The sequence below is a fragment of the Astatotilapia calliptera genome, chromosome 7 (genome assembly GCF_900246225.1).
Source record: "Astatotilapia calliptera chromosome 7, fAstCal1.2, whole genome shotgun sequence".
NCBI lineage: Eukaryota > Metazoa > Chordata > Actinopteri > Cichliformes > Cichlidae > Astatotilapia > Astatotilapia calliptera.
In genome coordinates, this window is record NC_039308.1 from 23391448 (window position 1) to 23403386 (window position 11939).

General features: G+C 39.5%; 1 protein-coding gene across 2 annotated transcripts; it reads left to right on the plus strand.

Annotated features, from left to right (window-relative positions):
- Nucleotides 1-1419: 1419 nt before the first annotated feature.
- gpat4 (glycerol-3-phosphate acyltransferase 4) lies at nt 1420-11637 on the plus strand. Of its 2 annotated transcripts, XM_026173914.1 has the most exons (13): nt 1420-1554; nt 3568-3810; nt 4849-4918; nt 5609-5897; nt 5974-6048; nt 6143-6232; nt 7399-7492; nt 7586-7701; nt 9886-9941; nt 10032-10117; nt 10200-10328; nt 10420-10499; nt 10735-11637. In XM_026173914.1, exons 2-13 carry the CDS (start codon nt 3643-3645, stop codon nt 10943-10945), a joined length of 1464 nt encoding a protein of 487 aa, XP_026029699.1. In that variant the 5' UTR covers nt 1420-1554; nt 3568-3642; the 3' UTR covers nt 10946-11637. The 2 variants fall into 2 exon arrangements, with proteins under 2 accessions (XP_026029699.1, XP_026029700.1); XM_026173915.1 differs by lacking the exons at nt 1420-1554; nt 4849-4918 and having other exon boundaries at nt 3751-3810.
- The last annotated feature ends 302 nt before the right edge of the window (nt 11638-11939 follow it).

Sequence of the window (11939 nt, forward strand, 5' to 3'; positions counted from 1 at the left end):
AAAAGAATCAGAAAATGGATACACTGTGATCGAAAGGGGATGGACATGTCCAGCAACAATACTCAGCTAGGCTATAGTGTGTAAACAATACACAGTTGGTACTAAGTGTGCCATGAAAATACCCCCAACACTATCATATAACATTTCCAGCTCGAACTGTTACTTCTTGCTTCAAGATTTGACATGCCGTGTGTTCAGATGCTCACATGCATACCTGGGTTTAAACAAGCGGTAATTTGATAGCGTTGCTTTTATATCAGCTCCCACCAGTTCTTCTTTTTCATTCTCTGTAAAACCTAGAGATGGTTTTATGGGAAAATCCCATCTGATCAACATTTTCTGAAATACTCAGACCAGCCTGTTCGGCACCAACAACCATACCATGTTCAAAGTCAGTAAAATCTGTTACCAAAACTCAGGTTCAAAAGTTAAAAAAGCATCACCAAACATTTCAGGAAAGTTTATAAATGAGCCGTGGAAGTATGGAATAAGGTAAGAAATGAAGATAAGATGGAAAACAAGGTGCTAGTAGTTTAAAATCTGCTCAAAACTGACTTCATATAGTAGAAACAAACACACTGTAAGCTGTGTTTCTCTTTCCTATGTTTTGTTTTATACACACTTTCATACAAAATAAAATGGAAACACACAAAATGGTGTTTTGACATTTCAAGTGGCCTGTAGCTGAACTTGTGTTTTGCTTTCCTTACACCTTCAGTAATTTTGGAAAATTAAACTTATGCTCAGTACATGAGCCCAAAGTTTCTCCATGCCTCCAGTGCTCCAATGCAGTTTGCACATCTGTCCAGCTTCATCCTTGTCTTTGCAGTTGGCTATATAATACAGGGCATTTTAAAATTAATGAGTTGCAAATACTTGGCAAATCTACACTATTTGCTTTTTTAACTTCAGAAATATCACAATAAAAACACCCAGGACACAACACCAAATGATCAGATAGCTTTGATATTTCTAATATAGATGGAAAATAATAAACTGCAAATATCAGTGATAACTGATGCAGGTGTAACAATGCAGCCAGTCGTATACATGTTATTTTAAATGGGTGGTTTAGAAGCGCAAGGGTGCTCTATATTACATTTTGCTCATTGGTGCAGATTAACTTCATTTGTTTCATTTATTTATTTAAAAGGGACAATGTAATTTAACATAGTCAGAATATAAAGCATAAAACTGATGTAAATAACAGTAGCTCCTCATAACATTGTCATCTGTTTTGGTTTTCCAGGTGGGAATACAAAGCTGTAAGAACCTGACTTCATGTCATCTACAGTGTTTTCTGGCATACTTACTGTAATCAGATTAATACCACGTTCAATCCACAGTGCAGTGACAGCAGCCCTCATTGGCCACCTGTTGCCTTGTTAACTCTATACAGCTCTGTCTGCCTGTGATCTGCAGCCACAGCATGCTGCTGAGAGGCTGCACAGGCAGCACAGTGTCAGAAATCCCTGTTCTTCAGTCCGGACTGTCCAGATGGAACACCACCTGCCATCTCAATCCTTGTTGACGCGGCGGTAAATCCAATGGCCGGTAAGAACTACCTTTAGTAGTTTTAGACTTCAATGGCTAAAAAGTTCATTATTTAAATTAAGGGGCGATGATTATAAAACATAAAGTAAACTTGTTAAAACTCATAACAGATAGGTTTGAAAAAATTGAAAGAAAGAAGTAACACTGCTAAGTCTGCTAAAGTAACATTAAATGACTGTTCCTGTTTGTATCTTCGCGAATGACCACCTAAAATATCCCTGGCTATTATTCATCAAGCACATTTGTGTGTTTTGATACAACATTTATCATTTATATTATGTATAAGAACATCATATCCTTTTTTTCCTGTGAAAGATCAGACTCTTCTCCCCTGCTACCTTTTCAACACAACTTTTGTTAATAAAATATAAAAGCATTTAAGGTAAAACGTTAAAATAGTTTATGTTTATTTCGTAACGAATTTCCTGTTCTTGACATTGCCTTCCCTTCCCAGTTATACAATAGGGTGCACCAGGCTCAAAATCTTAGCTCATTATCTATCAGTCAATCACACAGCAACTCAATGCATTTAGGTATGTTCACATGGTGAAAGGCGATTTAACTGTTCTACTGGGGAGTTTCTGCACAATCGTCTCTAGGATTTATACAGAATGGTCCAAAAGGAGCAGAAGAGGACCACATAAGGAGACACTCCTGGCAGCTAAGAGTAGAAAATTGAGCTGTTTCACAGGGTTCTCCAAAGTGGACGACAGAAAAATTAGAAACATGTTGACTGATATGATGAGTCTTGGTGTAAACAGCATGGAAGCAGAGATCCATCCTGAATGACAATGTCTCAAATGACCTCCACAGTCACCAGATCTCGATCCAATAGAGCACCTTTGGGATGGGATGGAACAGGAGTCACATTGTACATGTGCAGCTCACAAATCTGCAACAACTGTGTGATGCTGTCATGTTAATATGGACCAAATATGGACTACTTTCCACATCTTCTCGAGTTCTTCTCGCAGCCCTTGATATTTCTCCAGCTTCTCGTGTTCCTTCTTCCTGATGTAGCTATCACTTGGTACAGCTACATCTATCACTACGACCACCTTCCTCTGCTTGTCCACAACTACTATGTCTGCTGGAAGTCCCACAGGATCTTAGGTCATTCATTCTTGACAAGCCTTGTGTAGCACCCCTCTTGTCGTCATGTTGAACATCATGCCAAGTATTGTGTTGTATGTTTAGTCAAGACAAGTTTCTAGCTTCAGCCTCACGTCAAGTATAGTATTGAGTGTATCTTTCACCACAAGTTTCTAATTCTTGTACACCACATTAAATAATACCTTGTGCCTTAGTTAAATAAAGCATTTGAGAACTTTGAACTCTGCACGCCTGTCTTTCACTTGAGTTCAGTTCTGTACAGGCCCTCGGGCCCCCTTGACAGTATTGCTCACGTAGCTTTTGTAACCAGTTTCCAGATTCAGGTTAGCTACTCTTGCACTCAGTGCTCTGCCACACTTGGGGCTTGGTACCCAATCTCAGATGAGGGTGATAATATCTCCCCTATCTAAAACCTGGGGTTGAATATTTAGTCTTAGTTATCCTAAGATGCATTTGCTGTCATCACAGTAAACAGATAAACCTTTCCATTATTTTTCATATTTGTGCAGCTGTACAAGCTTCTAGCCAGTCACCTGCTCTAGTGATACTATAGTGAGGGAACCTCAAATGATTCTGTTATTAAAATTATTCTGTGCATCTACACATTGATTCTGACAGCAATCAAACATGTTCCAGTGTTTGAAGACAATCAGCCTACAGCTGTGAGCAGCAGCCACTAAGCCAGTCTTCAAAGGATGGAAGAAACTTTTGGCTTACAAAGGCTCTCAGAGAAAAGTCATTGTTTATTTGAAAAATCAGATGTTTTTTCTTAATTAATTTAATGATAAGTCACCTGAAAGGGAGCCCCAAGTGTGCTATTGCATCTCTTATCATGGTATTTTGTGCTGTGTTTGCCAAATGGTGCCAATGACTTAATGACTTACTCCATTCTGATTTCAGACAGCATGGCTTTAAACAGCACAGACGACTTTCCCTGAAGCTGAGTGTTTCAGTTGTTCTCCGTGCGATAACAGCATGCCTCCATTTACATGGGCTGTTCACAACCTGCTGTGCAGGGGTCTCAGCATCCCCATCTCTGCGTGGTTCACTCTTCTGTGTCTCTTTATCATTGTGCCAGCTGTACTCGGAGGCTGTTTTAGTATCCGCAGCTTGTATTTGAGGACACTTCTCAAGATATTTGAGGTGAGCTTGATTTGGGTGCCTAATATCACTAAAAAGGTACAAAATCAAAATCCTTTAAGTTCATATGTGTTTCATTCAAAGACTTTCTAAATGATAAAATCTGGATTACTTAATGATCATTTATTGTAACCCCTGAGTTTTTAGCAAAGTACATTTAATCATGTTGATTTGAAAAATGCATTGCAACAACAAAAGGCGCAAAGAGGATGGAGGCCTTTGTTCTTAAGGCTCAGAGGGACTGTTAGAAGCACAGGGGATGTTGCTGCTGCTTCTTCGGGGAGTAAGGCTTAATGACTCCACCCTAAGAAGAAGCAAGCATTTACCCATGTGATAAATTCTACTACTCAGGAGAAATGTAATCGTAATTAAAGCTTAAGGAACATGCACGAGGATTGCAACTGTTTTTTGTTTTGTTTTGGTTTACGGGCTGGAGGACCAGGTTACAACATGGTCACCCTGCTTGGATGTACAGTGATGTTTTATTTGCAGTACATGCCATTATGATACTGTGACGATGATATAGTGTTTTTTTTAAATGTCTTCTCTGGTGCAAACATCATGTTCCTCAAAACTGTTTGGTTTCTTTAAAACAGTTTTTTTTTAATTTTTGGAAAAAGGTTGGATTGGAGGTAAATTGGATCACAATATCAGAACTGTTTCTCGAGTTTCTATGCTTTGTTTTCTTAGCTGCAGGCTTCTGAGCCAAACTTGGTTTCCCATCCTTTTCCTCAGCAGAGCTTTAGTCTCCAGGGAGCATCTTGCCCAGTTTCATTACTTTGATCATATTTTTGTCTGCGCTTTCCATTTTCTCTTTGAATCTGTGAACTTGAAGGTATTTTGGAGACCTATAAGGGTTGTTACTAATGCTTATCTAATGCCACAAGAACAACCTTTGAGAGCTCAAATAGAATAGAAAAGCCCTATATAAGAATCAGTCCATTCACAGCTGCTTGTCAACAGAAGAATGAATGCAGCGGTAAATTGTTCAGCCTCTTTTTTATATACTTGTTTTTTTGTTTTTTTTTTGTCCTAAATTAGTGGGCAACCTTACGAATGGAAATGAGAGCAAAAGAAAAAAATCAGCAACTCTACAAAACACATACAAATGGTAAACCTTTTTTTCATATATTGATCAGTGTTATGATTCTGGGACGTGTATCTTAGTCATTTTGAAGTGGTTTTTTTTTACTATTTAGTTTTCCTTATGTAATCTGGTTTTCTTGGTTTTCTTTGGGTTTTTATATTCATGTATCTTTTCCCTGCAGTACATTAGTTCTGTCCTTGGTCATAGTTTTGTATATTATACTTTCCTTACTGTTCTGCCCTTTTGTGTCAAATCTCCATCGGTCATGTTTACCCTTGTTTGGTTATTTCCTGTTTTATTTGGGTAACCAGTGTCTTCTGTGTTTTGGTAATTAATTTACTTGTCTAGTTTCCCATAATTAGTGCTCCCCTCCTGTCACTGTCTGCCTCAAGTACCTTGTGTATTTATTGGTGTATTTATTGTAATTGCGTCTCCCCTCGTCCTTTGTGGGGTAGTCCCACTAGCTGTGCGGTCCTTAGTCCCAGTCCTTTTTCCTTGTGGATTTTGTCACCTATTTCTGGACTGCCTGTTACTTGTTCTTTTATTGGTTTAAATGCTCAGGTTTAAACTGAACCTTTATCTACTGCATCCTGTATTTGGATACTCCACAACACCTCACACAACTGAACCTGACAGTCAGTCATAAATGTTTATTTGACTTGTATGAGTTTTAAACAATGAAATCATTCATTTTTCTCTGCACGCTCTCTGCAGGTATCATAGCCAAAGAATCACCAGCATCTTTGCAGCAGGAGATCCGGGGTTCTGCCAGCTGTCTGTGCTCAGATCATGAGTTTGATATGGCTGATATCTTCTACTTTTGCCGAAGGGGCGTGGAGAGCATAGTGGATGATGAAGTGACCAAGCGATTTTCAGCCCAGGAACTTGAGAGCTGGAATCTGCTGACTCGGAGCAACTACAACTTCCATCACATAAATATGAGACTTACACTCCTGTGGGGGCTGGGACTTCTCACCCGCTATGGCATCCTGCTGCCTCTCAGGTATGACTTGTGTCATTAAAAGAACTGTGATTGGCTGGGTGACTGCTGAGGAAACTATTTGTTCTTTTTTCTGCAGGGTTACTCTTGCAGTCACTGGCATTAGTCTCTTCCTATTCCTGACCACCTTAGTGGGTTTTTTACCAAACGCAGCGTAAGTTTGCACAACACCTAAAGTCTCCAGTGTTGTGAGCACCAGCCTGAAGAGATATAAAGTGACTCTGTGGCTACATGCTGTATGTCTTCAGGTTAAGATCCTACCTCAGTGAGAAGGTTCACATGATGGGCTATCGCATGTGTGTAAGCTCTCTCACGGCAATCATCACCTATCATAACAGGTACAGTAAAAAAAACCCAAACAAACATCAGCCTTATTCAAACCCATGGCAGCATCACGTTGTTTGACAGGAAAACAGCTTTAACGTAATGTCTCGATTTAAGATATCCTAGAGACTACCGTAAATGTCGGGCTATAAGCCGCTACTTTTTGCACAAGCTTTGAACCCTGCGGCTTTTAGTCAGGTGCGGCTTTTCTATGGATTGTCCGTGATTTTTGTCATATCGTAAGACGATTTGTTTCGTGTGTTCCGCTGTTGTACGGCACTACGTTGCCTGGCGGAAGGATCGGGGTTCAAGAGTGGTATGTTAGTCACATGTCCGTCCGCCAGGCAACGTAGTGCCGTACGAAGTAGCGCGAAAAACAAACTTCAAAGTAGCGCTACGCGTTCAGCGGGAGTCGTGGATGATGAGCGGCGATAAACTTGCAAGTTATGCCCAAAAAGCAAGTTATGCCCAACTCCACCGGTGGATTCTGACAGCGTGGAAAAGTGTGAAAACATCCACGATCACCAACGGATTTTGAAGGGCTGGACTGCTGCATGATGGAGAGGAGGACACCGCCACGGCCCTTCTGAGGGTGTTCGACTCTGACACTGACAATGAGGATTTCTTTGGTTTTGAAAGTGACAACGAAGGAGAGAAGAAGAGTGGATGACGAAGCCATCCTGAGCCTGTTTGTATCCGACACTGGAGAAGAGGACTTTGGTGGTTTTAGTGCGTAGGAAGAAGAGAAAGATGGTGGTGAATGACTGACTTTTCTTCTTGTTAAAGCTGTGTCACTGCACCTGAGCCTAAAAGGTAGGCCGAATCTATTGTTCTGGTGTGCTGTAGGTTATTGTTATGTACTACATGTGCAAATATGTACCCATAACTTGTTTTTCAAAATATTAATAAAAGTGATGTCTCCAAACAGCCATCTCTTTCCTGACAATTCCCTTTGTGCATATTCTCTTACATATGATAAGTCAACATTGAAACACCTGCGGCTTTTGGTCAGGTGCGGCTAATGTATGTACAAAACAGGATTTTCCCCTGATTTTAGCTTGTGCGGCTAATATTTAGGTGCGCTTTGTAGTCCGGGAAATACGGTAATCGGGTGACTTTTTAACAACAAACATGGCAGATTTTCACTATTTTGTACTGTGTCTATGTGTCTTATCTGCAGAGAAAACAAACCAAAGAATGGTGGTATATGTGTGGCCAATCACACGACACCCATTGACGTGATCATCTTGGCCAGTGATCGCTGCTACTCTTTGGTACAACATTTTGTTTCTCTGAGTTTGTGTACATCAGCATTTATCAGAGTATTTGAGATGAGCAGAGTTTTTGTTTTTGAACTTGGCTCTCAGGTTGGACAGATGCATCGTGGGTTGCTGGGGATGATCCAAAGAGGAATGGTCAAATCCTCCCCGCACATCTGGTTTGACAGATCAGAAGTCAAAGACAGACACCTAGTGGCCAAGAGGTAAAATTGCATCGTCTTTATATATAAATCCCCTTTCCTCATGAGAGACAAAAAGTAAATCAGTGTGGGTGACCCGGGATAGGAAGGATCAAAACTGCCAACAGAACATATAAAGAAAGAAAGCAATCACTCATTTATTCAATGAGTGATTGCTAATAATATTAAGTTAATATTAAAATTTACTTTGAAGACAAATAGGAGAATTCATTAATTCACTAAATATATCATATATTGCTATTTATGTTCAGATTTGTTTTCATATTTCATTTATTTGGTATTTTTTGATGTTCTTTTTTGATGTTTACATTTATATCTTTACTATTTCCCATCATTTTAGACCCCGTTTATTGACTGACTTTATGTAAAGTGTATTTTTCTTTGCAGATTCATTCATGCATTTTTCTGTTTTAATTTCTGCTTCAGTATGCAAATAAGTGTGCTGTCTTTGGCTGCTCCCTGTTCTTCAAGAGGTCACCACAACAGATTGGTCCTCATATTTCACTGAGCTTAGATTTCACACCCAGTGCCCTCGCCGACTAAATGTGCTTGGGAACTGCACTGGAGTTGTGTTCTTGTGTTTCATCAGGAGGATTCCTTTTTTGGGGGATGTAACCACTTAGGATGTTAATGTGGTTAGCAACGGATAGGAGGCATGGCTGGATAAATACAATACTGTGCAAAAGTCTTGATCCACTGTCATTTTTAAAAATATTTTTCAAGGAAAATGGGAAATAGGTGCAGCGATTTATTGAAAACATACATGACAATACAGCACATAAGAAAAAACTGTCAGCTTTGTTTTCATTTATTTAAGCAGTCGTCACAAACAGTTTTCTAGGCGTCTTAAAGCACATTCAAAGCTCTTCTTTGGATGATGTTGTTGCTTCACATGGGTTCAATAATGTTGGGGTCTGGGAAGGCCAGTGCATCACTGATAGTATTGCATTGTGTTTTTGTTTTTAATCAGGTGCTATTCTGGATTGGAAGTGTGTTTGGGATCATTGTCATGCAAAACAATGAAGTTAGTCAGATACTTTCCAGATTGTATTGCATGGTTTATTTAAATCTGAAGCTACTTTCCCACTTTCATAATTTTGTTGATTTTGACAAGATCATCAACAGCACTGGCTTAAATGCAGCCACAAAGCATGAAAGAGCCTCCACCTTGCTTACAGATGGCTGTCGATGCTCACTGTTGTCCCTCCCTTCTGAACTTATTTGTACACAGTGGCAAAGATTTTAACCACAAGCTTCAAACTTGAATTCATCACTCCATAAAAGACATGTATCCACTGATTTTCATTTCAGTTCTTGTGTATTTTGGCATCCCTCAGCCTTTTCTCCCTGTTTCCCTTTCTGAAGATTGGCTTCTTGACAGCCGTCCTTCCACTGAGACCATTTCTGATGAGGCTTCAGTGAACAGTAGCTGGATCAGCTGAAGGCCCAGATGCATCTCACGTGTTCTGTGTCAGATCTTTGCTGATTTTTTTCCTATATCTTAAGGACATTAATTTCAGATACTGTTCATGTGCTTTGGATAGCTTTTTAGGTCTGCCATTTCTTCTCTTTTCCTCAAACTTTTTAACAACATGCTTCACATCTACATTACGTGTAGACACAACATTGGTTCGTCTATTGTGTTATAGGTGTGTTTTTTATGCTTAAATGATCCACAGGGCATTATTAAGTGGCTTAAAAAAACATTATTGTGAAAATAGTCAGGGACAAGAACCGGACTCAGAATGAGTGAAAAGGCAGCCAATGTGCAAAAGACAAATTTCGGAAGATTTCAGAAAGCCTGGAAAACTATTGCTTAAGAGCACTTGAAGAAACTATAAGAAAGTCTAGAAGCTTGGAAGCAAAGCATAAAGCATAAATGAGGGGTGACTCAAGACCTTTGTACAGTAGATGCAATAAGGGGGTGTATATAGTTGTGTGTATTTGCATATGCATGTATGCATCATATCACAGCCAAAATACTGTGTGTCAGGCATTTACCACTGCATGATTCCCACTGTGAGTTTCACTAAATTTGGTTCACGTGATTAAAAGTGAAGTATTCAGCAGTCAGTGTAATACATTGGTTTCGGCTATTTGTATAATTGCAGTAGGTAAGACTAGATTTAAAGTGGTTAGATTTCAATACAAATATTTTAATCTGTTTGTTCTGGTTTTTCATTTCAGGCTTAGTGATCATGTGGCTGATAAAACCAAACAGCCCATCCTCATCTTCCCTGAGGGTGCGTATCATAATGGGTGTAATCTAAGCAGAAAGCAGCCGAAACAGCCTCGTTAGTATTGTTAAGATCCTCACACTGTGTAATTTTCAGGTACTTGTATTAACAACACATCAGTGATGATGTTCAAAAAGGGCAGCTTTGAAATTGGCTGTACTATTTATCCCGTTGCCATTAAGGTAGGAGCTTCAGTCCATTTCCTCCTATCTCCTCATACTGCTCTTACTCACTGCTGATGGGCCGTTTATGGTCATCTTGCAGTATGACCCTCGCTTTGGTGATGCTTTCTGGAACAGCAGTAAGTGTGGCCTGGTGTGGTATCTTCTCAGTATGATGAGCAGCTGGGCCATCGTATGCAGCGTTTGGTACCTGCCACCTATGAACAGAGAGGTAAAGCCCTGCCTTAATTTAAACAATTTAAATCATATAATGTTTAATTCATCTTTTTAAGAGCCCGATGTTTCTTATTGTTCATATGCAGGAAGGAGAGGATGCAGTACAGTTTGCCAATAGAGTGAAAGCCGCCATAGCTGCCCGAGGCGGATTAGTAGATCTCATCTGGTGAGACACGTTTATATTTATATATAATTTATATTTCCAAACAATGACGTGTTCATTGTTGGAAAAGGGAAATGTGAACAGTGGTGCAACTGGGACTTAGAAACTATGCAGTGTTATAGTTGCCCAATTTTACTTGTTTCCTTCAAGCTTTACGGAAGAATTAACAAATGCCGACTTTGCACTTGTAACCGCTGACAATTCAATGAATAATACCCCTCAATGTATGTTCTCTCAGGGATGGTGGACTGAAACGAGCCAAAGTGAACAATGCTTTTAAAGAAGGGCTGCAGAAACTTTACAGCAAAGTTCTTGTAGGTGACCATGAAGACCAAAGTGAAAGGATGGAAACCCAGAAAAAAAAAAAGATTCAACCACAAGACAATGAGGACACAGTGAATGTATGTTATCACTGCAGAGTTTTACTTCTTAAAGAACATTTTACATAAGGTGAATGTAAAATACCACAGGCAGCAATTTGTACAATAGCTGCTTTGTTGGGTACAACTTTCTAGTACTGGGCTGGACCCTCTTTCATTTTGGTCCAAAATGTGCCAAGAAAATATTCCCCACACTGTTACACCATCAGCATCAGCCTGAACTGCTGGTAAAACGCAATATGGATCCATGCTTTGATATTGTTTACACCAAATTATGACTGTGCCATCAGCAGAAACCGAGACTCAAACAGGCAATGTTTTCCAATCTTCTGTTTTACAATTTTGCTGTGCACTCAGGGACACTCTTCTCCATGCCACAATCAGAGTCACTTATATCGTCTTCCTTCCTCATTCTGATACTCATTTCAAACTTCAGCAGATCTTGTACATAGACCATGTACATATTACTAAATGCATAGGATTGTTGCCCTGTGACTAGATGATTAGATATTTGCTGTAACAATGAGTTACACTGTTATTTCTACCAGGCTGTAGACCAAAGAAAATGATTTTATGCATCTAACTATCTATATTGCTTTGTATCCAAGGTCAGTCTAAATGTATTTAAAGTTGTACTTTATTAACTTCTCTTTTTTAACTGTTTGCATTAAGGCCAAAAGCTGAACATCTCTGCAACCGTTTTGTGGGCATGTGAGCTTGTTGTTGTAGTATCTGATTAAAACATTTTCCTCTGACTGCAACAAGTGTTTACTACTAAAGCTGTTACATCACAGCCAGACACTTTGGCAGTGCTAGCTAATGTACTAATCGGCTCAAGTGTCTATATGTGACTTTGATCTTTGCTGAATTTTGTCCATGAAAAGGAAAGCGAGATCACACTTTTTCAGGGCTGCTCCACCGTTTAAGCCTTAATAATGAAGAGCTTCAGTTTACTTGTCCTTGACTCTTACAGCAGACTTTCCTCTACAAAGCAAATTAGCCACATTTTTCTTTAAAGTTTGTTCCCTTCCTCAAACAGCAGGAGTCAGTATTTGAGCAGCAA

Bases quoted from the DNA above. Each gene is read 5' to 3' on its own strand.
- gpat4 (XM_026173914.1), top strand. From the start codon at position 3,643: ATGCCTCCATTTACATGGGCTGTTCACAACCTGCTGTGCAGGGGTCTC. The intron at 4,919-5,608 runs GTAAACCTTTTT...CGCTCTCTGCAG, and splicing joins CTACAAAACACATACAAATG to GTATCATAGCCAAAGAATCA. The intron at 9,942-10,031 runs GTGCGTATCATA...TGTAATTTTCAG, and splicing joins CATCCTCATCTTCCCTGAGG to GTACTTGTATTAACAACACA.